At 35.2% G+C, this 27,855-nt stretch overlaps 2 protein-coding genes across 9 annotated transcripts in view; one reads left to right on the top strand and one right to left on the bottom strand.

Annotated features, from left to right (window-relative positions):
• Window positions 1–25,995, bottom strand: part of PPME1 (protein phosphatase methylesterase 1) — a 64,290-nt gene extending 38,295 nt beyond the window's left edge. Inside the window, exons 1-3 of one of the 3 annotated variants that reach the window (XM_039848032.1) lie at window positions 25,737–25,995; window positions 1,718–1,811; window positions 1,088–1,180 (exon numbers count right to left, since the gene is read on the bottom strand). In XM_039848032.1, the coding sequence (XP_039703966.1) occupies window positions 1,088–1,180; window positions 1,718–1,811; window positions 25,737–25,837 (288 nt within the window). In that variant the 5' untranslated portion in view covers window positions 25,838–25,995. The remainder of the gene's footprint in view (window positions 1–1,087; window positions 1,181–1,717; window positions 1,812–25,736) is intronic. The other 2 variants (XM_039848031.1, XM_039848033.1) reach the window with 2 other exon arrangements.
• Window positions 25,996–26,029: 34 nt separating this feature from the next.
• Window positions 26,030–27,855, top strand: part of C2CD3 (C2 domain containing 3 centriole elongation regulator) — a 113,894-nt gene continuing 112,068 nt past the window's right edge. For 5 of the 6 annotated variants that reach the window (XM_039848025.1, XM_039848028.1, XM_039848029.1 and 2 more), the window contains exon 1: window positions 26,030–26,223. In XM_039848025.1, coding sequence (XP_039703959.1) covers window positions 26,154–26,223 — 70 coding nt within the window. In that variant the 5' untranslated portion in view covers window positions 26,030–26,153. Of the gene's footprint in view, window positions 26,224–26,262; window positions 26,516–27,855 lie in introns of those variants that run through there. The other variant, XM_039848026.1, reaches the window with a different exon arrangement.

Here is a 27,855-nt window from a genome sequence, read left to right as displayed (position 1 = left end):
GGACAAGAAAGCTCTAGAGACATGAAGGAGTGTGGTGCTTATAAGCAAATCATGCAGCTATGTCCTAAAGTAAGAGAAAGGAAGTAGCAAAAAGACGGGGACAAATCATTTAATCACTTAATAACAGTTAAATAATTAAATGCCTCTGTGTCAAGAAATGTTTCAGGCATTTTGGAAACGAAAAGGAGTAAGGTAAGACATTATCCCTGTTCTCAAGGAATTCATAATCTATAAAGGAGATGAGAAGGTGCTTTTATACTTAATTCCAATAATCCTGCTGCCAGGAACAAAATGAGACACTCAACAGCCATCTGGCTCCAGGTATCTAGTGCTGCATTCCCACTTGCATCCATTTTCTGTCCTTCAGATTCTCTAGTGGTAAATACAGGAAGTACATATATCTGCTTGATAACACATAAGAAGAGATGACAATTTCATTTGAGATAGGAATGCTGCTAGTGTCTTCCTTAGCATCTCTCCATGCACACAGACTGTCCCACCCGAGTCAAGATCTACAACTGGCAGCATTCACGCAGGCACATATCGTCTACTCTAAACAGGGTACCATCAACCAAATATTGTTTACTTCCTAGTAGCTCACAAGTGCCATTAAAATATAAAGCATTATTTGAAAAATAAAAAGGGAAATTTTTCAAATATTTATGGGACATCTCCATATATAAAATACTACAATAGGCTCTATGAAGGAGACAAATAAAGGATAGACATCATCTCTATCTAAAGCACCTGAATGGAATATGTCTGCTTAGCCACTAAGATTACTGAGATATAGACGCCACTTTTGACAAGGCACAGATTCCATCCACCTCACGCCAATGATATATACAAAACATTTTATAAACTAAAGAATTCAGGTATTGAAGCCCACCCCAGTTGGGAAACTCTAGTTTAAAGAACAGGAGATCTTAGGCCTACCATGACAAATATAAAATCGACTCACATCCCTAACCTTTTTATATCAAGCCATATGAGTGAGCACAGACAAAAGAGTTAGGCTAGTTAAATTCACTCAGAAGTAAACAATGATTATGCTAACATCAACTTCTACTATCAACTAGTTACTTACCGTGAACACAGCCCAGGACAGGGCAGAATGACCTCCTCCATGAAGAAGGAGTAGGACTGGACCCTCTGAACCACTCTTGTAAACTCGAAAAGTGTATGAATAGTTAAAGACAACACATCTAAGCTTTTGTTCACTGACATGTTTGATTAGTTATAATAATGCTGATTAGAAAACTCAGGCAGTACCCATCTACATACAAAGTTACATACTTCCAAACTTAAGATACACTTAAATAGAAGTTTCTGAGACATCAAACCTCTGTTTTTAAAGCCTGGACCCAGGATGACCATTTTTCCAATGGGAAAAAAAGTGATTCCCTTTGCACCAATGAGGACACAGTCCTTGGTTTCTAGATGCTAAAAACCAGTTCACTCACTAGACTCATGAAACTTTCCCCTGGGCTCTTAAGAGATGTATCCATTTCAGAAATTTAATTCTCATGCATTAGACAACGGTAACCAAGTAAGATACTAGCATAGACTTACAGGTAATATTCTATGCTCTATGACAAACAGGTAGAGAATAAAAATGAAATAAACAATAGAAATAAAGAACATTTTAGGAACTACATGTCTTCTAGCTTACAACATTACAAGCTTACTAAAGAATAAACCATTTTGCAAAGGATATATCCTTGCCAGTTTCATTCTCTACTTCTACATCTTCCATGGACTCAAAGTATTGACTCCAAGAAACAGGGGAAAAGTCCCGTTTTCTTCCAGGGCTAAGGAAATAAAGAGAGAAATTAAGTAAGAAAGTTATACATAAAAAGATAAAATCTTGATCAAACAAATGCTAAATGCAAATCTGAAATGAAAATAGCAAGGGTATTTTCTCTTAAAGGTATGAAGAGTTTCCATACACAAAGCATCGTATTAAAAATGTGTTTCTAAAAGTTGAAACATAAATTTAAGAGTAAAAAAGTTTAGGATTTTAGGAATTGATTAGTCTATTTTAATCACAAATGTATTGTGTATATACACACCACAAAACCTGCTAGTTCTCTCTCCTTGTTCTTGGCTTTAGGCTCATTCCTATTCTCTCAACCTACTTTAATATCATTCCTGCTACAATCTTTTTTGGTCATTATTATCTCTTCATACCTTTAATCCCTTACATTACTTCATGCTTGTCATTTCCCAACCAATAAACACACAACCTTTATAGAAGGCAAACTGCCAATACCAATACCTTGAATTTCTAAGAATTTATCCAAGTCTATGCTCACACAGAAGTAAAATGACTTCTCTATTCAATGTAGCATCATTTGTAATACAGAAAAGTTGGAAACAACCTAAATACCCATCAACAGGTGAATAGTACATAGAGAAATAATATTTAGCTGTAGGAAGAAGGAAACATTTATAATATGATAAAATTCTTTACACACGGATAATATAACACTGTTAAGCAAACAAACAAACATGATGCACATACTACCATTTGGATAAAAATAGGAAATATGTATAAATATAATTGTTTATACATGTTTAGAATTTCTCTGGCAGATGAGAGGGGCAATTTTTAATACATATCCCTTTCTATCTTTTGATTTTTGAACCAGGTGTTTTTTTAAAAATAAAATTATTTTAAAACAAAAATAACAAATAAATGTCTATTTACAACCTATGTCTTCAGCTCTGGATGGGACATACGAAAGAAACCCCAAATCTTCCCCTATTTCCACACCTATTCTTCCCAGTAATGGAGGAAATTCAGAATTTTATGAGCAGCAAAACACTACCTCCTGCTAGACATCTTCTCGTATACGCCATGGGGCTGAACGTACAAAGTATAATACAAGGATCCCTTTAAAGACTTAAGTTAATACAAAAGCATTCTAGGTTGACTATAATACTGAAAAGAATTACAATAGAGTAGCTGGACAGTCAGGTATGTATTCTTTCAATAGTCAAACATTTATTGATTATCTACCCTCTTCTAAGAATTGAGGTCAGTAGTTCAAAATCCATGTAACAATAAAATCACCTGGGCAACTTTTAAAAATACTGATGCATGGATCTCACTTCTAAAATTGATTTAAATGGTCTGAGGTATGGCCCACACACTAATTTTTACATTCCCTAAAGTTGAGAGAGAGAGAGGTGCTAGGAATACAAAGGTAGAGTATATGATTTGGAACGAGAGAAGAGTTCAAATTCCTCACAGTTTCTACTATTTCCCAAAAATTCCCTGCAAATTTCTAACACAGTATGAGCTTGGACAAATTCAAATTATTTAAACTCCTTCTGCCTTGGGTTGTAGTGACTGAATAAAGTAACATTTTTAAAAAAATCTAATACATCTGGCATTTGGTAGTTGCTCAGGAAATGAGTAATCCTATGTTCTGGTAGAAAAACTGCCTCTGTGGAAGTAAACTACAATTTCAGCCTAAACCTGTATTTTTCGTTTGCTGATTGCACTTGAATTCCTACTGGAAACTAAAAGCTGAATTTTTAATCCTACCTACTCATCAGTCACTTACAAATCCACCTACGCATATAATTTCAAGCTTAACAACCACACCATGGCATACCAAACATGTTATAATGGATTTTAAGGGTGTAGTACGTGAATAGATTTTTGATGTCTGGACCTAGGACATCATCATAGTAATAGTACCTAACATGTACTGTACACAATAGTGAGTCACTGTTCCAAGTAATTTAAAGGCATGATTCCATTTAATCCTCACGAAACTTTTGAGTTATTTTTCTGCTGAATTCACAGATAAAAAACAGATTTAGTAACTTGTCCAAGGTTATACAACTACTAACTAGCAATATGAGGATTCAAATCCTCTGCTCTTTATTCTAACAATAATTCTCAGATTCTTTTTTCTCCCTCACTCTCTCTCTCATTTATGCTTCTGAAAAGTAATAAGGCTTTAGGGTATGTTATCTGAAAAGTTCTCCTTTTCAGAATCTAAATATGGCTACAATTGGATTCCTTAGCAGGTGTAGTACTTCAAAATTGAAGAGTCTTGTTGGATTTTGACAGCAGGACAAGGGGGAACATGTGTTTATCTCAAAGAAAATTGCTGTTTCTATATCAACCGACCAGGCCAAGTTTCCACATCTATACAATCCCTTCTCCTGGTGCTTGTTTTTCTCCTAATCTTACTTTTTATTCTCCTCCTCCTAGGACCATCACTTCTAAATCGCCTAGTTCAATTGATTTCTTCCAGAGTCCAAGCAATTCATCTCCAAATGGTCCTTCAAGGGAGATATCACCCAATCCAGTCAACAGATCTTATACCATACTGAGGACCCTTAGATGGGCATTGACAACCTTTGCCTCCAGTTGACAGAGAGCAAGTATAGGGGACCCAATCCTCCAACTTCGCCTCTTCTCGGCCTGAAGTAGCTACAGCAATTATTACCCCAAATCCCAACAATTTTGGTCCCTAATACTTGGGGGGGAAATGGTAGGTAGTTAGACAGACATGAGCAATGGGAGCGAAGATCCAGCTCTGTAACCATAGACACCTCCTTTGAAGACCTTCCTTAAGGACCTCCCAGAAACACCAGCCCCTTTAGGGTTATAAATTAACCCAAATCCTAGGGCACAAAGGCCATAAAAGCTGCTGGCTTAATCAGCCACAAACGCTTGAGCAGAAAGTACTACCCTAACCTGCCTTTAACCTCAGCCCCATTACACCATCATTATAATACCATGCCTATGCCCGGAAGTTCATGATTCTACTTATAATAGACTGAATTCTAGGTAACCAACCACATGCACAGTAGGTAGGGTGTTATATAACAGCCAAATGTCGATCAAAATGCCCTCATGTGCCATTCACCTAGGAATGCCTTTGTAATCACCCATCACAGCCCTAATTAATATAGACCTTCCCACTTCTGCACTGTTGCAGCTTTCTTTGCTGAAAATCCACTCTTCCCTTGGAGCGTTCTCTGTCTTTTATCTTTTCACCTCCCAAATTCCCCAGGGATGCAGCCTTCATTAGTTTGTCCCGTCTCTTTCAAAATGTACTATCAATAAATCTTACTTCTAAATCTCGCTGATCTGTAATTCTTTATTGAGTGGGGGGAAGAACTAAGGACCCCATGCCCCATGCTGCTGGGCGATGAAGGATTTCACAATCACCACAGCAATAACAGCTTTGGCTGACTTTGTCAAGGCCACAGGAACTTTCGTAGTTGGCTAAGCACCAGTTAAAGAACAATTAATTCCTATAAACAAATTATTCCTAGGAGAATACTCTCCACTTCTAATTTCTCTCATTTAAAAAAAAAAGGTTCCAGGGACTACCCCACTTATACTAACATATGAATAATTTCCATTTGGTAAAAGAGACAATAATCTATACATCCAAAGGTTGCTCCTATTCCCAGAGATTTTTCTGGCATGCTACTAACATCTTCATTTACATACGTAATTGTTTATACACTCCGCAACTTCAGGTAGTTTTGCAACCAATGTTAGATATGAAGTAGACAACGAGGACCTTACATTAATCTTTATATACTAGCAAGATAATGCCCCTGTTCTCAAGAGGCTAATGTCAAATACTTAAATATCTAACATAATATACAGAGTTAAATAACCTAAGAGGTACAGTTAAAGAGCTGTGAATGCTCAAAGGAAGGAAGAAAGACTATTTTCAGTTTGGGAAATACAGAGAGGCTTCAAAGAAAAAAATAACATTTAAGCTAGGTATTGAAAGACAGACAGAATTTGGACTGATATAAACGGGGAGGAGTAAAGAAGACATTTTAGGCAGAGAAGGGCACAAATAAGGACCCAGTATGGTACCTGTCATAGGGAACACTGATAAAAAACAAAATTTTTAAAATAGCTAACTGTACTAAGGTAGGAATAAGTAAAGTAGTTCTGAAAAACTAAAAGTAGCTGATATAACTAAAAGCAGATAATGTAGAAGGAATATATAATAAAGTGGGAAATATAAATGTCCTTTTTCTGTTATTTGTGTTAGGGTCCCAAAAATCAGATAGGGTATAAATGGTTTTGCAGAAAATGAGGATCCAATAAAATATACAGATTAAAGTATTTTAGAAAGATCAATGTGTTGAAAGGTACACAAAATGGGACTTGATTCTGGAAAAAAATGCTGTAATAACTCAGTAGAAGATGGGTGTTGAGGAGGAAATCATAGGAAGACCTTTCAAAAAGGTAATCAACAAATCTCAGGAATGTTCAAGATATGAAAAACTAGAATCAATTCAATTCTGAAGTTCTGAAACAGAGGTGAATTATTAAGGCCTACAGTTCATAAATAAAAATCTACTTTGGGAGGTAAATATAGGTAGATTTTTATGTCAGAATGAAGTTTATTTCAAACCTAACAAAATAAATGCATAATTTCCTCCCACATCTGCTACCAGAGAAAGGAGTCTGGCAGAGAGGTAACAAAATGGTGCTGTGAGAGACAACAAGGAAATAGCATCTGCCTAAATCACATGAATCAAAAGGGTTTATGGACCCTTTGCTATTATCATAGACTCTGCTCAGAATCTGATGAGCGCTATGAACCTTCACTCTGGAAAAAAATGGACACATATATTTTGCATACGGTTCCACTGGCTTCAGGAAATCCATTTATGAATCTCAAATTTAGAACCCCTGGTCTATATTTTGACCTTAGCAACCTATTTCCAGCAGAAGAAAATTTTTTTTAAAGAGAAGAGATACTAAACCCTTAATACTTCCTAAATTAATTTTCTATTTCCTACCGACTAAAGATTTGTTTTCATAACCCAGTTTTGCCTTTATTTATTATATGACCTTGGGCAAGTCACTTAACTTCTCTAAGCCTGGGTTTCTTCATGTCAGATAGGGTGATATTGCCAACTGTTTAGAGGTTGTTATGAGTATTAAAGTAGCCCTCTTATCTCTTGGTTACTCTCAAATTAGCCTATGCTATTTTTATCATAGAATAAATCATTTCTGAAATTACTTTGTTCCTGTATTTGTTATTTTCCTCCAGTCACTCAACCTAACTTGCTACTAAGGTGAGATCCATGAGAGCAAGAACATTCTCCGTTTGTTCATCAGTGTACTCTCAGAGCCTGGCACACTGATGATTATCTTTTGACAGCATGAAATGAGCTAATGTGCATAAGCATTTAACTTGGTGTCTCAGTAAATAATAATAATAATAATTATTATTATTACTATTATTAGGCTTTGAGGCTAATAAACAGAATCTTCCTTACTGAATCCTGATGAAGTTTCCAATAAAAGTAAATGGAACACTACAAAACTACATTAATCAAGACTGTGATACAAGCATGAGATTAGACACATAGATTTATCAAATAGAATTGAGAGTCCAGAAATAAACTCTTAACTCTTGCAGTCAATATATTTTCAACAAAAGGCCAAGAAAATTCACTGGGGAAAGAACAGTCTTTCCAACAAATGGTGTTAGGACAACTAGATATCCATATGTAGAAGTATGAACCTGGACCCCCTTCTCACACTACACACATAATTAAATCAAAGTGTATCATAAACCTAAATGTAAGAGCTAAAACTGTGAAACTCTGAGAAGAAAACACAGGAGTAAATCTTTGTGATCTTGGGTTAGGCAACAATTTCTTAAATACAACACAAAAGAAGAAATGATAAAAGGAGTTGGACTTCATCAAAATTACAACTTTTTGTTAAAACTATACAGTTTGAATATAGTCCCATTTATTGTTGTTTCCCTTTCCTGAAAAGACATATCCCAAAAAATACTGGCTGAGAGCAATGTCAAAGTTTACTGCCCATATTTTCTTTTAGTTTTATGGTTTCAGGCCTTACATTTGTCTTTAATCCATTTTGAGTTATTTGTGTATATGGTATAAGAAAGTGGTCTTTTTTTTTTTTGCATGTATCTGTCCAGTTTTCCCAACACCATTTATTGAAGAGGCTGTCATTACCCCATTGTATATTCTTGCTTCCTTTATCATATATTAATTGATCATATAGGCGTGGGTTTATTTCTGGGCTCTCTATTCTGTTCAATCGATCTGTGTTTTTATGCCAATACTATGCTGTTTTGATTAGTATAACTTTCTTGTATAGTTTGATATCAGGTAATGATATCAAATATAATACTTCATAAATGTTCATTACTACAGAAATACTGTTCACAGCTGAGCCACATGGTATATTGATTACATTCTTTCTTGTACGACTTCTTACTTTTCTCCAGAATAACTATCTTTCATTTTGTTTACTTAGCTTTTTATTCGACCATAACTAATTGTTTCCCAAAACCTTTTTATAGGCAAAAGACATTAATAGGCATTTCACAAAACAGTCCATAAACATATGAAAAGGTTCCCAACTTCAATCACAGAGACATAAAATTTTAAATCACACTAAGGTATCATTTCATGCCCGTTATGTTGACAAAATATAAGAAGCCAGACATTGTCAGGTATTGGTGAGGATCTGGATCAGATGAAATTGTCACCCGCTGCTAGTGGGAGTGTAAATGGAAAATAATGTTTGGAAAACAGTGAGGCATCACTTGGTAAAAGTGAAGACAGGTGTCCTTCAATCTAGTACTTTTACTTCACAGAGAAATATCTGCACATAGGCACTAAGATACACACAAAACGATGTTCACAGAAGCATTTCCATAAAAGCAAAGAATAACAAGGAAGCTAAACATCCATCACCAATGAATAAATTGTGATATATTCCAACAATTGAATATGGCATGGCAGTAAAAATGGATGTGCTAGAATTACATGCAGTAACACAAAGTATCTCGGAAATATTTAGAGAAATAAGCATAGAAGAACAAATGCAGTAAGATTCCACCTACAATAAAGTTCAAAAACAGGCAAAACTAAATAACTTTTTTATGGATACATGGATAGGAAGTAAAACGATTAAGAAAAGCAAGGGAATGATAAATATGCAATTCAAGACTATGGTGCATGGAGGTGCTCATGGGGAGAGGTAAATGGGCTTTTTATGAAGTGCTAAAAATGTTCTATTTCAGAAGGTAGGTGGTGAACATATGGAAATTTATTTTTCTTTGAATTGCGCATTACATTTTACATACTTTTCTGTATGTGTAAAATATTTCACAATTTGAAAAATCTGTGAAAAATCTGTAAAACTTTTCTTAATATGGTCAGTCACATTAAATAATCTATCAGGTCCATTTGTTCCTTGGAAACTTCCAATCCTGACACCTTCATCTGCTCCAAATGAGACTGCTTGCTCTTTGCATATGATGAATTGTTGTCATTTCACCATCATCCTAGGAATTCCTCTCGCCTTTCTCCTGCTGTGTTGAATCCCTGATTCCCAAAGCCCATAATTTCCTTGATGCATTCTCTTATTCTGATAAAACATATCCTCCATTAGCTTCCTGAGAAAGGGAGATTAACTTTGAAATTTTGCATGTCAGAAAATGCTGTTATGTCATCTTCACAACTGTCTGGCAGTTTTCTTAGGTATAGAAATTTTATGTCAGGGACTGTTTTTATCAATGGTAATTAAGTACCTTGATAGATCCAACTTTGGAAATGTTGGCTAAAATTATATAGATGTGTGCATAAAAACATGAATATATAAAAATGAATGTATAACATATAAGATTATATTTTAATACATTACATACATAGTCTTATATATTATAATTATATATAGTCGTTTATTCTTCTTAAATGCATATATGAGCTGGCAAGAAAGTAAGGAATATGGAATATTAAGGCCAAAAATTAAGTGAACATGGGAACCCAGAGAGGCATTCAGCCCATGAAAGCTGGCTTTTACCTTGATGGCATTTGCCAACTAAATGAACCTGAAGTTTTTGGAATTTCCTGGAGCATGCAGAGCAGGACACAAAGCCCAAGGAGGGGAGCCTTAGAGGAGCTGAGTAGGAAAACTTTCTCCCATAAAGCTGGGATCTGAAAGGATTATATCATCAGTGAAAGGATAAAGTAGAATTAACAATCTGCTCTTGATATTTGGCATTGAGTGGGAGGGAGAAGAAAAACAAAAAAATCCTTCTCCAATGAACTTGTAACCAAAAGACAGCTCTCAAACTGATTTTAGCTAAATTCATTATTCCAAAAAGGTTTGAGTTGAGAATTTAGTTTAAAGTGGACCCAGACTGATAGTGCCCTTAGGACTCCAATATAAGCAAAGGCAAATTCTCTCTGAAGAAATCAACCTTCATTCTAGGACCAAGAACTCTCACAGATAAAGTTCCAAAACAAAATGTCCACCTCCCGGTCAAAAATTATAAATCATGTGAAGAAACAGATGTATAAAGACTTCACAGATTGAAATTATCAGATAGAACAACACAGAAACAAAATATGAATATGAAAGAAGTTAGAGATACAGAGGAGAGAGGTCTTAATTTAAATAAGTCAATTCAGAGTTCCAATAGGAAATCAGAGAATGAATAAAGGTTAATATCTGAAGAGAAATAGTTGACATTTCCAGAACTGAAACTTCAAACTACAGATTCATGAAGCCTAAGCAATCACAAAATTTTAAGAAAATTACTATATTATAGTTAAACTGCATAACATTAGACAAAAGCAGTTCCCACTCACCGCCCCCCACCAAATATGAAATGACATATGCATTAGTTTATTCATTTTAGCACTATTTGAAATAAAAAAAACATGGAAAGAACTAAATGTCCATCAATAGGGAGACTGGTTGAATAAATTGTGTTATATCCACACAGTGGAGTACACAATGCAGCTGAAGAAGAAAAAAGAATGCGAAAAATCTCTATATACTGTTAAGGAGTGATCAGGATACATTAAATTTAAAAAAGTAATATTGCATAAAAGTATGTTATCTTTTATCTAAGAAAGGAGAGTATATATATATATATATATATATATATATATATATATATACACACATACACACACACACACATATATCTTTAAAAGTTGAAGAATTAAACAAATATTAATGAAAATGGTTATCTATAGGATATTAGAGGAAAAAAGACAGAGGCTATCCTTTTCTCAATACACATTGTTTTATAGTTTCAATTTTGGAGTCATGTAAATAATTTGATTTTTGTTTTATAAATATGTTAAAGAATTTGTAAAAATTCATCACCAACAAAAAAAACCCAAATTAACCTAATGGTATACTAATGATTATTCCAAGTGACTTTAAAACACAGATATTTGACTATAAATCTCCAGTGGGATATACTTACTTTAAGGGGGGAAAAATCTGAACAGAAATGTTAAACAATATATCGGTAATCATATTGTTAGTAGTTTTTGTAAGTAGTACAGTGGGTTATTTTTAACACCATATATGTCCATATTTATATACGTATACTATATAAAGCAAATAGGTAGTTAGGTTACTGTTACTAGGAACCAAGATTTCCACTATAAGAACAAAGACATAATTACATAAAATCAAAGAAATAAAAAAACCTTATAATTTTAATTTTGAATTAGAAATATCGATATAAATACATGATTCTTTTTGTCTTAAAAAAATGTATATTCTAGCTCTGCTCATTGCAAAGGCCTACAACAATAATGAATCTAGTAGCAATGAGTTCACCCAGTGCCCACATTGAAATATTGAAATACCATTTCCAGCTTCTAGAGGTCGCCTGTATTACTTGGCTCACAGGTTTTCCTCCATTTTCAAAGCCAGCAAGCAACATAGCATCTTCAAATTTCTCTCAGACTTCGACTTGCTCTTCTGCCTCCCTCTTTAAAGGACACTTGTGATTGCACTGGGCCCACCTATATAATCAAGGATAATCTCTTTATTTTAAAGTCAGCTGATTAGCAATCTTAATTCTCCTCCTCAATGTAAAATAATATATTCACAGATTCCAGGGAAATGACCTAAACAGTATTCTGCCTGCCACAGGTTTCTAAAGTCTTTGTATTATTTCAGAAGAATGTTAGAAATATTGATTAAACTTCGACTTTTATGTATTGAGTATGTATGTTAAAAATGTCTAGGGCAAAATCCTAAGAAATCCATTAAAAAACTATAAGAACTAGTAAACAAGTTCAGTAAGGCTGCAGAATACAAGATCAATATATAAAAATCATATGTATTTCTATACACTTGCAATGAACAATCCAAAAATGAAATTAAGAAAACAATTTCATTTATAATAGCACTGATAAGAATCAATTTAACCAAAGAAATGAATGACTTGTACACCGAAAACTACGTAACACTGTTGAGAGAAATTTAAAGACATGAATACATAGAAAAGCATCTCATAGTTATAGAAGATTTAATATTGTTAAAATGGCAATACTTCGCAAATTGACTCATAGATTCAAAGCAATACCTATCGAAATTACATCTGGCTTTCTTGTAGAAACTGACTGGCTGATCCTAAAATTCATACGGGAGTTCAGGGGACCCAGAAGAGTCAAAACAAATTTTTTTAAAGAAAGACGAGTTGGAAGACTCACACTACCTGATTTCAAAACTTACCACAAATTTCAAAACTTACCACAAATCAAGACATTGTGGTATTAGTAGATGAAGATATATAAATCAATGGTATAGAACTGAGAGTTAAGAAATAAACCCATTCATTTACGGTCAATTGATTTTTAACAAGAGTACCAAGATAATTCAATGGGGAAAGAGGAGTCTTTTCAATAAATTGTCTTGGGACAATGGATAGCTATATGCAAAAGAATGAAGTTGGACTCATTCCTCACATCATACACAAAAATTAACTTTAAAGTGGATCATAAACCTACAGGTAAATGAGCTAAAATCATAAAACTAAGAAGAAAACATAAATCTTCATGACTCTACAATCTAGGTTAGGCAATGGCTTCTTAGATATACCAAAGCACAATAAAAAAATTGATAAAGTGCATTTTATTGAAATTAAATGTCTGTGCTTCAAAGGATACCATCAAAAGCATGAAAAGACAACCCACAGAATGTAAAAAAATTTTGCAAATCACAGATCTGATAAGGAACTTGTATATAGAATAAAGAACCCTTATAACTCAATATATAGACAAATAACCCAATTTTTTAAATGAGCGAAGGATTTGAATACACTTTTCTCCAGAGAAGATATACAAATGGCTAATAAGCACATGAAAAGACATTCATCTTTAGTTACTAAGTAAATGCAAATCAAAACCACAATGAAAAACCACTTCACACCACTGAGATGACTATAAACAAAAAGACCAACAATGACAAGTGTTGGCAAGAATGTAGAGAATTAAAACCCACATACATTGCTGATGGGAATATAAAATGGTGCTTCTGCTTTGGAAAACAGTTTGTTAGTTCCTCAAAAGGTTAAACAGAGAGAGATACCATATGATCTATCAATACGACTTCTAGATGTGCCCAAGGGAAATGAAAACATGCCTACCTAAAAACGTGTATACAAATGTTCACAGCAGCATTGTTCAAAATAGTTAAAAAGTAGAAACAACTCACATGTCCATCAACTGTTGAATGAATAAGTAAAATGTTGTATATCCATATAATGGAATATTATTCGGCAATAAAAAGGAATGAAGTATTACAACAAGCTACAACATGGATGAACCTTAAAAATATGTTAAGTGAAAGAAGCCAGTCACAAAAGATCACATATATATTGTATAATTCCATTTATTGTAAACGTCCAGATTAGGTAAATCTATAGAGGCAGAAAATAGATGAGTGGTTGCCTAGGGCCGGGAGATTTGGAGGAAAGTGACTGCTAATGGGCATGGGGTTTTCTTTTTGGGGTCCTGAGCGTGTTCTGTGATAACAGTTGCAGAACTCTGTGAATATGCTAAAAAAAAAAAAAACTCTGACTGCTGCACACTCTTTAAATGGATCAGTTGTTTAGTATACAAATTCTGTTTCAATAACGTTGTTACCAAAAAATTTTAAGGCGACCAAAGAACAAATAGATTATATCATTACTATACTAATAGAGAAAAAAATAGAATGAGAAAAAGAAACGCAGGTCAGATGAGACAAATAGAAAGTATGAAATAAGATAGAAATAAGTCCAAATATATCAAGGACAGGCTAAATGTTCTAGGTCTGAAACAAATATCCTTAGATGAGATTTTTAAATTCCGGCTATATAAAATAAAAGACACAAAAAGTTCCAAAATAAAAAAGATAAAGATATAGTAGGCAAATACTAACCAAAACAATTTTAGGATATTCTTTCTCAAAATTTAAGGCATTTTTCTATCATTTTCTAATTAAGTACTGCTAGAGATTTTTTAAAGAATCTTTTTATTCCTCATATTTCTAAATTTTAATCTTAAAGTAGAACAAGCTTTCTAGGGGATTCCTTAAACTTTCTCTTCTATTCAATTTATATCTAACATACATGTTTTCATCTCTAACAGGTATTTCTTATCCTCTAAAACAAGTTTTTTTTAAGAGATTCTGTTCTTGTTTAACATGCCATATTGTCTCGTCTCTCTGATAAGAGGTATTAGTGATTTTTTAAAAATTTTCTTTTGTTCTATGCATTTTTGTTTCCTTTTCTCATTTTGTTTTGGTCTTTGTTATGTTAGAGGCTTTCTCTGGATGTCTGGTCATTCTATAAGAGAGTAGGGTTTATTTACTGTTAAATATCACTATACAGTTATCATATAGAGGCCCGGACTTTAAAAGGAGGTCTCTTCCCCCAAACATCAATATCTGTACGTCTTTTCTCTTAGACCAGTCATTTTTTCCAGAGATAAATCCTCCAATATCCTCCCTGGGAACACAAGACTAGCTGTTAGCCTTCTGGAAAAGGATCTGAGGAGTTCAATAAATATTCACTGAGCACATATGTGATACAATTTTAGGCACTAGGAATACTACAGTGAACAAAACAGACCAACCCCCTTACTCTTGTGGTATTTATACTCTAGTAGGAGATATAATTAAAAATTTATCCATAGGTAGCAATAAATGTCATGGAGAAAAATAAAACCAGGAAGTTAGACAATGAGTGCTATAGGTTAGGAAGGATTCTAATTTTAAATCAGGTAGTTAGAGAAGGCACCTTTAAGCAAAGACCTGAAGAAGGTGAGAGAGCAAGCCATGAATGTACCTAGAAGAGATATAAACCTTCATTTAGAATCTGTTTTCATTTTATTGCTTCACCTTTGCCCTCATAGGCCTACTGTCTTTGAGTCCAGAGCCATGCTGGTTCAATTCCTCCAGCGGTTAACCTCTCTCCCATCACACTGAGTAAAGGACAAGATCTGGTGCCTTATATAGATTTTCAACCAATCTTCCTATTTTTAGATCCCTTTTAGAGGTACTTAGTATCTACCATTCTTGAGCCTTTATGGGGCTGTAATATAGTTTAGCTTACATTTTCATTCTGTGGGTAGTTTTCAGTTTGCTATTCTGTTAGTGAGTTAATATTCCTCAATTTGCTATCTTCCTAAATCTTGGTAGTATCTTATCTTCTCTCCTCTTCTTTGTCCTTTGGTTTTATTCCTTTTTTCAAATTACTATAATTTAATGGGGCTTGGGGAGACAATGCAGATAAACACATGAATTAATTTAATTTCCACTACAACTCTCTGGGGTAGCTATTATTCCTATAAACTAAAGCCAAGGTTGAATAACTCATCATACCACAGAAAGTAGCTGAGCTAGAGTCTTATTCTCAGGGTCACTTCCTTAACAGTTTTCAATACTACTCTCAAAATACTACTAAATTCTCCATTTCTGGAAATCACTAAAGCTAGCACTGAACACACAGAAATCCCCAGGAAGAGGTGAAAGAGTACTGGTTCCTGCTGTAGAAGAAAGCAAATAAATGATTGGTACAGGGCTCTCGTAGCAAGCCTATGTACCATAGAGCCTAAGAAGAAAGCCAAGGTTTACAACTGTAATGATAATGATGAGAAGGAGCAGGAAGGTGGAGTTTGAGAAGGAAGAATCAAAGACAGTTCTCAAGTTTCTCTGATGCCATTCACAAAGAGAACAGAGGAGGCCTTTTTAAAGAGTTCTAACTTATCAAATACTGATTTACCATGTGCTTGAAAATCCTAGATCCTATTCCTACTACTTTTCTGTGTTGGCCATTGGTGAGAATGTTAATTGTTAATTGGGCATCACAGAATCCAAAAATGGAAATAGTAACATTTCACACAATGTCCTGCATTAGACAGGACACTTATGGCCCAATGTATGATGTGGTTTAAAGCAAATAAATGAAACCTTACCTAACTTAAAAACACTGTCAGATAAAATAATCCATGGGAATTTACAACCTGCTGAGTCAAATTATACAAAAATATAGATTGCTTTAAATGGATGGATAGAGACTACTGCAGTACAGGGAGAACTGTAATCTTAAATCTTAAATTATGCTTTACTTAAGTTAGAAAATTTTCTAAATTTTATTTCTACCACTCACCCAACTTAGGAACAACATAATTAACTTGTTTTCAAAACACTAAAAGCAAGGAGAAAAAATAAATAATGATAACTTTACTAAAATAATCTGTCCCCAAACCAAAACACAACCACTGAGACATCAGCAAGAAAGCAAGCAGAATACAAGGCTTTTTAATGTTTTGCAAGAGCTAACTGTAGCTGTTCACTCTCATAATCTGTGTAGCTGTACTCAGTGATCAGAATTTATGTAAGCTACTCTTCTGCTTTGATAGTACTACAAGAGGAAGAAAGCGAGCAGGTTTGGGGTCAGAGTATAAAAGCCAATAAAGTCCACAGACAAGACTCTCATGAAGTATATTTCAGCCACATAACTCGCTCACCCCAGACTCACCTGAATGACATGATGATCTAGAATGAAAGGCATATTTCATAAGCGAAGAGCAAATTACCTTTAGCGTAATTATTTTAGAGCCTCTTTCCAGCCACAACTTGCTTATATAATCAGTTAATTTAATTCCAATTTAATTAGAAAGAGACATTCGAGTATAACCTGTATGGCTAAAATTTAGTTCTTGCCCTCAAAGAGCTCATGCCTGGAGGGGGAAATAGGTAAACAGTCAGTATATACTACAGCTGTGACAGAAATAAGCCTAGTATACCATGAGGGTTCATAGATGGGATATCCAATTTTGTTTTGGGTACTTATACAGATGAAGTCAGGTCAAGGAAGGATTCATGAAGATTACATCTGGAGAAGATTTTGTTAAATCAAATGCTATAGAAATCTGAAGTACTGTCCTTATGAAACAATGACCTAGATAGGAAAGGGGCAAAAGTACAAATCTTCTAATTACCAATAAAAGATTACCATTTCCTAGTATTCAGTGAAAAAGAAATGTTAGTATAGATATTTTCCACCTTAAATATGCAGTTATATTCCAAAGGTTTATAAAGCAAGTTGTTGGGAAAACTGAAGTAAATTTCCCCCTGATTAACAGTATTATGAAATATTGGTGGATTCCCTGAGTAGCTCCACCCCCCAAGCCTACTTAAGCTGTATTACACTAAAATGCTTTTTGTGATGAAATTCAGCTAATAATGATGGTGTAGTTCAGGTTATTAACATAGAAAACTGTACTTGAAGTGATTTTAATATATTTTGAACCATGGTTCTTATGCTTAAGGAAAAGTTAGTTTAATTAAAGGGATGAGGATTCAATGAAACAAACCAGACATGCACATATTTGTGCTAGGCACTTTACAAGTATTATCTAAATTTAATCCTCACAACAACCTGAGCTATATTTTCTTAACAGCATAAAGATAAAGGGATATAATACAGAATCATAGAAGGATATAAACAGGGCACAAGTTCATTTTTTACATACTCTCAATAATCATGGTTTTAACTCATTTCTATACTCAACAATTCTAAACTATTGAAAAAAATGTCATGTGACCACTGTATCTGAGCATCATTCATTAATTCAACAAATGTTTATTGAGTTCCTATGTGCTAACCACTTTTGGGCAAGTAAATAAACACAAAAGGAGTTTACAATTAAATTAGGGAAGACTAAAGTAGTAGATCACAATCTAGCTGTTAGAAGAATAGATGAAATATTGTATCTCTAAGGTATCATCAATTCTGATGAACCATAATTTTATGTACCACTAAAAAAAGAGCTACCAATTTATGGCACAACACTTTATCACTTAGAATTCATTTTCTATTTCTTGAAAGAGCTCTTTTATACTTATGTGGATTCATCATATGTCACGGGTATATGTAAAAAGAAAAAATGAGAGCAAAATAAAATATTTAAGGTATTCCTAGCCAATTTCTTCATACTGTGAGTCCTACACTCTTCTGAGTCCTCTAATATAGTCCTCTGTGCCTCACAAGAACATTGGTAATAGAGTGTTTCTTAAACTAAACACTGGCTCATATGCCAACTTTACCATTATGCAGAGAGCTATTCTACTTTTGACTCTCACTCTTGGAATATTGCTTGACTCATCTGATTGAACACCCACCCCTCCTTACAACCATTTGGTTCTTAGTGGTTAAAAGTGCTCCACTTTTGTCTCCAGAATTTTCTTCCAAACTGCCAACACCTATTTTGCAAGTTTTGATGCTGGTTTTGGTGTTCTCTCATGCACTGGCAATGAGAAACCAGTTAGGGCTGTTTACCTGACCAACAGCAACTGTTAAGACACTATTATTTTAAATATGAAAAGAAATATATCTTAGAATTTGTAGAATATAGTAAATAAGTTTCCATTATATAGCTTTACAATTTAAATAATGATTTCACAAATATATCATCTTTGAGGCTAGTATTACCCACATTTTAAGAAATAAAGTCAAGCCAATACCAGTCAAGTATTATGTAGTAAAGCCAGGAAGGAAATCCTAGTTTGCTGATTTAAAACTTATATTCTTTCTACTACAAGACAGTAGAACTACAGAATAGTATTGATATGAAGTTGGAAAACAATGGTCTATGGGCAAATCTAGCCGCCACCTCGTCTTCCCCTCTTTTTATGATTCATGAGCAGAGAATGGTCTTTACATTTTTAAAAGGTTGGGGGGAGGGAGAAGAAAATATTTAATGACACAAAAAAATATTTAATGACCCAAAAAAATCAAATTTCAATGTCCACAAAAAAAGGTTGTTGAAACACAATCACATTCATTTACATATTGTCTATGGTTGCTTTCACCCTACAACTGCTACAGAAACTGCATGGCCTACAATGCATGAAATATTTACTATCTGGCCTTTTACAAATAAAGTTGTCAATCCCTTGTATAAACGATGGGTGCTACAAAAGGACAAAAAATGGGAAGATCAGTCAGTGCAGGCTAGATGATCAGGAAAAGCTTCAGGATCTCATTTTAAATGAATGTTGTATGCCACATGTCTATTATATGAGAACTCATAAAAACATTTAATTGTGTAACTATAGAAGATGTGAAGAAATTCAAAGGCCTGGGCACTCTGTGACTTCCTATTTTATTAGGGAAACTAAAAAATATCTTGAAATATAAAATCTGATAATTATTATAATCATCCATTTAAATTGCCATAAAATTACCATAGGTAAATTTGACAATTTAAAAAATACAATACCAACTAGTAATGTGCAATAATTGGCAAATGAATGGAAATGGCAAAAATTGTTAATGGCAAAAGAAAGGATGCAAAAAATCCTTGAATGATACAGCTGAATGACTGAATCAACTCTGGAACTTCCTATTAATAATATTCTTTTGGTTTGAACCACAGTAAGCTGTTAACAGCAAATTAGATAATTTACATAATGTTGCTAACATGATATGGGATTCTGTAAGTTTAATTGTATTTAAACAGTAAATCTGTTAAATTTTATAATTATATAAGAGTAATATGGGATTTACTATTATACATAAGGAATTTATCCCTAATTTTACTTTGTACATATTTAAGTAACATTACATTAAATATAACTTAAGTTAATACTTGGAATTTCAAAAGAAATTCATATTATATTTCTTCAAGGAAGACTCAACATCATAAAAATGTTTATTCAAAGTTAATTTATATATTTAATATAGTCCCAATAAAAATACTATCAGGATTTTTTTCCCAGCACTAGTCTAGTTGATTATAAAGTTTATTTGTAAGAATAAACAAGTAAGAGGAGCCAGGAAATCTTTAAAAATAATGAAGAGGAAGCTACCACTACCATCTATTAACTAAAACATATTCATTATGCCTCTCTAATTAAAAGCGTAGTAGTGGCACATAAATAGATGGCTGATGAAAATGGAAAGAAACTTCATAGCAGATCTAAGTCTATGTGGAAATCTGGTATGTGATGAAGATATCACTTTAATCAGTGGAGAAAGGACTGATTTTTATTGAGGTGAAATTCACATAACGAGGAAAGGCCTTTGTAATAAATGATGTTACAACAATTGGACAGCCTGTGGATAAATATAAAATTGGATACATTCCTCACTTTGCACATCAAGATAAACTTAAATGGATGTAAAAAAATAAATCATACAGGTCCTGGAAAAAAACCTATGTGAATTCTTTTATGACCTGGGAGAAAGGAATGTGTTTCCATGATAGAAAATCCAGAATCAATACAAGCTACTTAGACTTGAGTACATTAAAATTTTAAAACACAACTTCTTACATGGCAAAAAAGATCATAAAGTAAAAAGGCAATTTGGGAAAATATTTTTGATATTTGTAGAGAAAATATCTGTAATACATATAGCACTTCAAAGAGCCACTTTGGAAAACAGTTTCACAGTTTTTTAAAAAGTTAAACATAATTTACCATAAACCCAGCAATTCCATTCTTAGGTATTTACTCCAAATAAATGCAAACATATTTCTACACAAAGATGTGCATGTGAATGTCCAGAGCAGCATTATTCATAATAGCAAAAAATTGGAATCCTGTGGATGAAAAGGGAGTTCTATGGAAAGTAAAAACCCAAGTGTCCAACAACTAATAAATGAGTAAATAAAATGTGGTATGTCTACACAATGGAATATCTTTCAGCAATAAAAAGGAATGAAGTACTGATACATACTACAACATGGATGAACCTTCAAAATATTATACTAAGTGAAAGAAGTCAGTCACAAAAGGCCATATTATATAATTTCATTTACATAAAATCTCCAGAATAGGCAAATCCATGGAAACAGTAAGTAGATTAGTGGTTACCAGGGCTATGGAAAGGGGTAGAGACTGCTAACAGGGAAGTAGTTTCTTTGCGGGATGATGAAAATGTTCTGGAATTAGTGGTGATGGTTGCACAACCTTGAATATACTAAAAACCACTGAATTGTACACTCTAGAAGGGTGAATTCTACGATATGTGAATTCTAACAATTTTTTTTTAAATTAATAACTAAAACAGAAATACTAGAATTGAATTCTTCTAGTCATTCAATATGTGACTTGCAGCAAATCACTTCACTTTGCCCTTTATTTCTCTATCTGTGTGAATAACTCCTTAAAGCTATCCTGAGGCCCAATATCTATAATAAACTTAAGAGGATGAAAAAACGGTTATCTAATCAGGTATGAATACACAACTTGAGGGGCGAAAGCTGACATTATAACAGATTGAAAGGAGAGCTACTTCATAAAGAATAAGCCTTTCTCACAGTTCTCAATATAAAATAATTTACTAGCTAACATTCCTTAAGAGTTTGTGTCAGGAAGCATAATACTTGTCATGTATTATTTCATTCCTATAGCACTCTAAGGTAAGCAGAAATATCCCCATTTTAGAGATAAGAAACACAACAAGAGTCTAAATGAGTTGGCCAAAGTAAATACTCAAGCTAGGCTTCAAACTTAGATCTATACAACTTTAAACATCAATCTTTTTGCACCAGGGTACAACAAGAACAATGGACCAAAAATCTGAAGTCAGAGTTTGAATCTTGTTTCTGCCACTTAAGGATTCTATAATCTTAGGCAAGTCAATGAACACTTGAGTTTTCTCATTAAGAGAAAATATTAACCCTTGAACTAATTTACCTCATAGAAAATACAAATAGGCACTAATATATACATGTTAGTTAAAGCACTGTAGAAATTAAGAGATAATTATAAAAATGTAGTACTACTGATAAACCAAAAACATGTTGAAAAATAGTTTTAGTAATCTAGTCTAATGGTATTGGAATGTACTAAAGCAGTGATTTTTCAAAACACACTTCTCTCAAGCACACCAGGTGTTATATAGACCAAAAATTTGTGTCTCCCAAAATTCATGTTAAATCCTAATGTCTAATGTGATAGTATTTAGAGGTGGGGCCTTGGGAAGGTGACAAAGTCATGAGAATATAGCCCTCATGAATGAGATTAGTGCTTTTATAAAAGAGATCCCACTAAGTTCCCTTCTCCCTTTTGCCATGTGAGGACACAGCGAGAAGACTGCCTACTATGAACCAAAAAGGGGTCCTAGCCACATACGTAATCTGCCAGTTCTCTGATGTTAGACTTCCCAGCCTCCAGAACTGTGAGGAATAAATTTCTGTTTATAAGTCACCTCGTCTACAGCATTTTTGTTATGGCAACCCTAATGGACTAAGATACCCTCGCAAGAAGGAAAAACAAAGTAGCTCCAAAAGCTTTAATAAGGAAGTTCAAAATCACTGTTTTGGGTATCATCTACCGGCATCTATCAAGGAACAATGAAACCAGGATTTCAGGCCTTACTGAAGAGAAAGTGTTGGTGTTCCGAAAAGGGCATGGATTCTAGAGACTAACACTGAATCTAGTTTTGCCACATGCTAGTTGGATGATTTTTAATCTCAGAGTCTGAATTTCCATATACAGAGAAATATCTACCTTGTACGGTTGTGGACAGATGAAATAGAATACATAAAGCTACTACTACAATGCCTGGCACACAATACTTAGGAAAATAAGTAATTATTATTATTACATTATCTAGTAATACTCTGGAATTACTAAATCCAATATGAAAAACGAAATTATGGAAACTCAAGAAAAATCAATAAACTCAAAACCACCCTGAATATGCAAACACATCTAAATAAAGTTTAGTGAAATTGAGGGCAAGAGATTATGAAAACTAAGAGTAAGTCATGTAAGAGATTGTCAAACGAACAGGCCCAACTTGAGAGTAAGAGATAGATGGAGCAGTGGGAAAAGGTGGTAAGATTTAAAACAAAAACAAAAACAAAAGGCAAGTGAGTAGAAGGAAAAATAGAGAAGGATGCTTTGAAACTGGTGGAAGTGAGACTTCATAAATCAGGAATGAGGAAAAAGAAAGACTGAATCCTAGAGTATTTGCAAAAGAGTAAGATACAAAACTCAAATTAAGTATTCCCAGGATAACAACAATGAATCCAAAATGACACAATAGTTCTGAGTCAAGAGACCCATGTCCTAGTCCTTAGTGGCTCTACCACTAAGCTTCTAGAGTGCCTCAGTTGGAGGAAGAGTTAAGTTTCAGTTTTGTCATTTATTAAGGCAAAATATCATCCCTTGCCTCTTAGTTTACCTTACAGAATACAGAATTCTCTGAGTCTCAGTTCCCTCAACTATCCAGTGAAGTAATGAGATGAGATCATTTCAAAGCTCTTTTCCATCTTTATGATTCTAGGGAGGAGAGAATCTGTATTATCATTAACATTAGACTTAGATGAGGACTGCCTATGTTCCAATAAGAAGAAAAGAAAAATACAGGAAAATAAGCCACTTGAGGACCACATAAAATTCACCAATATATGTTTTTCTCTTCACAATATTATAAAGAAGCATCTTTCTAAAGAACTTTATTTTCCAAGATAAGCAGTTAATCTAAATTAAGAAGACCAAAGCATCTATTTAAAGAGGATAAGCTACTAATGATACAATCTTCTAGCCAGCGGATTTTCCCTTTATTTTCTTAGTATTTTTCTTCGGTTCTTCATCTTCAGGGAACTTGTTTTTACGAAGTGATAAGCTGAGTTCTAATTAAACTTTGAAGCATGTGTAGTTATTAAAATGCTAAAATTTTTGTATATTTTTACTGAAAAGTGCTGGTATACTAAAAGATCAAATTTTAGGTTAAGATAGGTAGCAATTAAGATACAGATCAACAATAAATGTTACATTAATTTTATACTACAGGTTAATTTTCCCAATCTGTTATAGATCAGTTTCCAGATCTTCCTTATTATTCATGTTACAGTCCTCTCCTGTCTTTCAAAGCCCAAACAACCTTCATTTTACCTTATATGTGGACTTTTACCACCTCTTTCTATTGTACATCTATTGACCTATTTCTCCTGTCAAGGTTTTCTTCCTTTTACTATGTATCATAATCAGGTCTACAATTCAATTCTTAGTTTCTTTCCCTGGGTTTTCCAACCATTCTCACCACTTCTTATCTCACTAGTTTATAGGATTCTCCTTTCTCTTCATTCCTAGGAACTACTTTCGTAACCTCATCTTTTTGATCAATTTTTGTACATATTACTTCTTCACAGAAACTAAGGTTTCTCTCTATTCCTTATTCTAAGAATATCTACCAGCCCATTTCTAGAATCCCAAACACACACTCTTGACTACCTTATACATAAATAAGTATTCTTCCTGCCTCTTTTCTCTTTACAGTAACTCATCTCCAGAATCCTGTCTGGTACTATAAATACCCCTCAAATTCAACTGCCTATTCAGTTCTCTCTGCTTTCCAGCAATTACCTCTCCCACGTTCAACTCATTATGCTCTCTCTTGCATCTAAGTATCCCCTAACCTGGCACAAGCCATTCAACCTAAAATTCCAAAAGTCTATCTCTTCAATACAGCTTTCTTCCCAGTAAATGGTTTCTCTGAAACACTTTAAGTGGCTACTCTCAATGCTTCACTAATTCTGAGACTTACCAGTACATAGCTTCCATCAGACCTATTTGCCCAGCAAAAATCAATTGCCCAAATCTTCCTCTTTAAGCTTCCCAGACCTTATCTCTGTAGCATCACTTCCATTTACTAAACCATATTCAGTCATTTCTCAATTTCTAAATCCCACGGTCACTCTCTAAGCTTCTCGGCCCTCTCCCTCATCACTCCCCTTGTTTCCTACCCTCACTGCTCGTCACATTTCTTATTACCTCTAACAATCTTCTTGGCTATGTTCTCCATCATTCCTTATGCCTGTTCCCCAAGCTTCCTCAGTTCTCCTAGTCACCCCCTGACTCTCTGAATCTGCCTCTTACATCTCTAGGAACTCTCTAGAACCTTCTGCTCCCTAGTTCACTTTCCTTCTCCAACCCTGCTTCACGTGTTCTCTAATTCCCTCTGCTTTTCTAATAACTAGTTCCCAGTATTCTTACTCCTCCCAAAGCCTTCCATAGCTGTTTCCCCTAATTCTCCTTAACTTTTCTCAGTTATCCTCATTTCTATCAACCCTCTTTGACAGATCTCCCCAACCTTTGTTACTGCTCTACTCCCTTTCTTCAAACCTCCACCATCTCTTCTGCTGGAGGTGCTTCTTATATCTCTTAAATTACCCTCTCGGTTTCCTCAATTTTTGCCTTATTCCTTTTTCCCGTCAATACTATTTGTCCTCCAATTTCCATTGACTCGGCGCCTCCCCTAGCGTCCAAATCTGCCTTCTACTCCATCTAAACGTCTCCAGGCCGCCGCCAATATTCTCTTCTATCCTTAGCCTCCCTTTCCGTGCAGCATTAAACACCAAAAGACACCATTCTCCAATGGCCGGGGCCTGGACTCTAGGGAGAAGGGGTATGGGTCACGTACCCCATTCGCATCTTGGCTCCACTCTGACTACCCCCACTGCCGGGTACAGGGGGCCGAGAGGGCAGGCGGCCGAGGTGCATGCTCTTCTCGAGGGCCGACATGAAGGGGAGGCCGCAGGTAGTCAAATAGGAACCGAAGCTTCTTTCCACGGTAAGTGCGGCCCAACCGGTCACAGCTCGCTCCCCTAGCGGAGCCCAGTCGCCTTTGGACAGCACCCAGCTACCGGCAGCACCGCCTACCGCCCACCGGCTCCGTAAACTCCACCCACTCTCCTCAGGCGGTTCCACAGGAAATGCGTAATAGCGCTCCACAAAGGAAGCTGGGTAACGGAGTCTGCGGACCCATCAGACCACAAGAAGAGAACTCGACAACACTCGCCGAAAAAAAAGCCCTCCTGAAGGCAATGCACCCTGGGCAATGGAGTCTTCAAAGGGCGTATGCCTTTGCGCTTGCGCAGCTGGAGGCGAGAGCGTCCAATCCGGCAGAGGTAATGTAGCAAAGTATCCTGGGTGTTGTAGTCTTTTGGCGATAAGGCGTCTTGGCGCCTTCCCTTCTTACGGATTCCCGGAGACTGTTAGAGGAAAAGCTGCTTCTTCCTGCCTCCCAGGCTGCTCGGCGGTGCCGGTTGCCGGGGAACGCAGGCGCGGTGGGAGGGAATGGCGGGAGGCTACGGCTTAGGTGCTGGGGCCGGAGTTGAATCGGTGAAGAAAAGCTCGGCCTCATCATGAAACAACGAAAAGGCCAAAGGCCAGGGGGCGGCTGTGGCCGCAGGAAAAGAGGTAACCTGAGCGACTAAATGTTGAGAAAAGCGTAATAGGGCAGAGTTGGGGAGCAGGGTGTAAGAAATTCTAGGGAGCCCACACCAGCGATAAAAAAGAAAAAAAAGAGAAAAAGAAAAGGGACGGAGGGGATCAAGAGGGAGGGCACTTGGCTCTCCAGCAAATGGAAAGGAAATACGAGCTGCAGTGGAGGGCATACTGGACAAATGAGTGGGGGGCGGGGAGAACCAAAAGGGTAGAAGTAGGACGCTTCTAGAGGAAGAGAAGAAGAAATTCTAGAAATTTGTTTTAACTTTTTGGAAATTGAGATATAATTGACATGACATTGTTAGTTTCAGGTTTACAACATGATTATTGGATATTTGTATGTATTGTGAAATCACCGTAGTTAGTCTAATTAGCATCCATCACTATACATAGTTAAAAAAATTTTTTTTTCTCGTGATGAGAACTTTTAAGATATACTCTTAGCAACTTTCAAATATACAGTACACGATTACTAATTATAGTCACCATGGTATACATTATATCCCTATGACTTAGTGTTTTCGATAACAAAGTTAAACGTTTGTGTGTGGGGGTCCATGTAGGGTTGGAAGAAACAAGTTGGAGAGAATATGTTATTAATCCTAATAGACAAGGATCGTTCTGTATACATTGCTGAATCCCTGAGAAATAGCTCCAAGCAGGACTCAGTAAATATTAGTTGAATGAGTGAAGTATGAGACAGTCGTGGAGCATTAAGAGCTACAGGTAGGAGCTGAGAAAGATAGTTGTGAAGGAGAGAGGAAGAAATAGTGAGGAGTGACACGGTGTGGTAGGTAGGGTTGGAGTGGGGGGTGGGGTGAGGTCATGAAGACCTCTGAAGGATTTGAGATGAACAAAGAGTGTAGCAAGAGGACCTCCTCAAGTTAGTAAGCTCCTGAAGAAACAAGCTCACCAAGAGAATAGGGAAATGTTTGCTGCAGCAGGAATTGTCACCCTAAGAGCACAGGGCAGATCAGGAAACGAAATTGAATCTCTACTGGGCTGCCTCAGAAAATCGGGTTGCCGCCTTTTTACATTATATGCAAAGAGGTATTAGGCATAGTGATAGTACTTAGGCCCTTGGGTTGAGAACTGAAGCTACAGTCTGGGAATGAATTTTATCCAAGCTGTTTAAAAATAACTAAGGCAGGTTTGAGGCAGTGCCTTTCCTGCTAGGAATGATAGGAGGATGTGAAACAGAACTTGGAAGTGGTCAATGCAGGTGCTCCCGGTGTCAAGCCAGTCAAGCATATTTGGTTGATAGAAGAAAAATCAAAATAGAACTATACCATTATGCATATGCACTAATATTC

The sequence above is a fragment of the Pteropus medius genome, unplaced genomic scaffold (assembly GCF_902729225.1).
Source record: "Pteropus medius unplaced genomic scaffold, Ma_sr-lr_union100, whole genome shotgun sequence".
Lineage (NCBI taxonomy): Eukaryota > Metazoa > Chordata > Mammalia > Chiroptera > Pteropodidae > Pteropus > Pteropus medius.
Note: the sequence above shows the minus strand (reverse complement) of the source record. Positions and strands in the feature narration are given on the sequence as shown.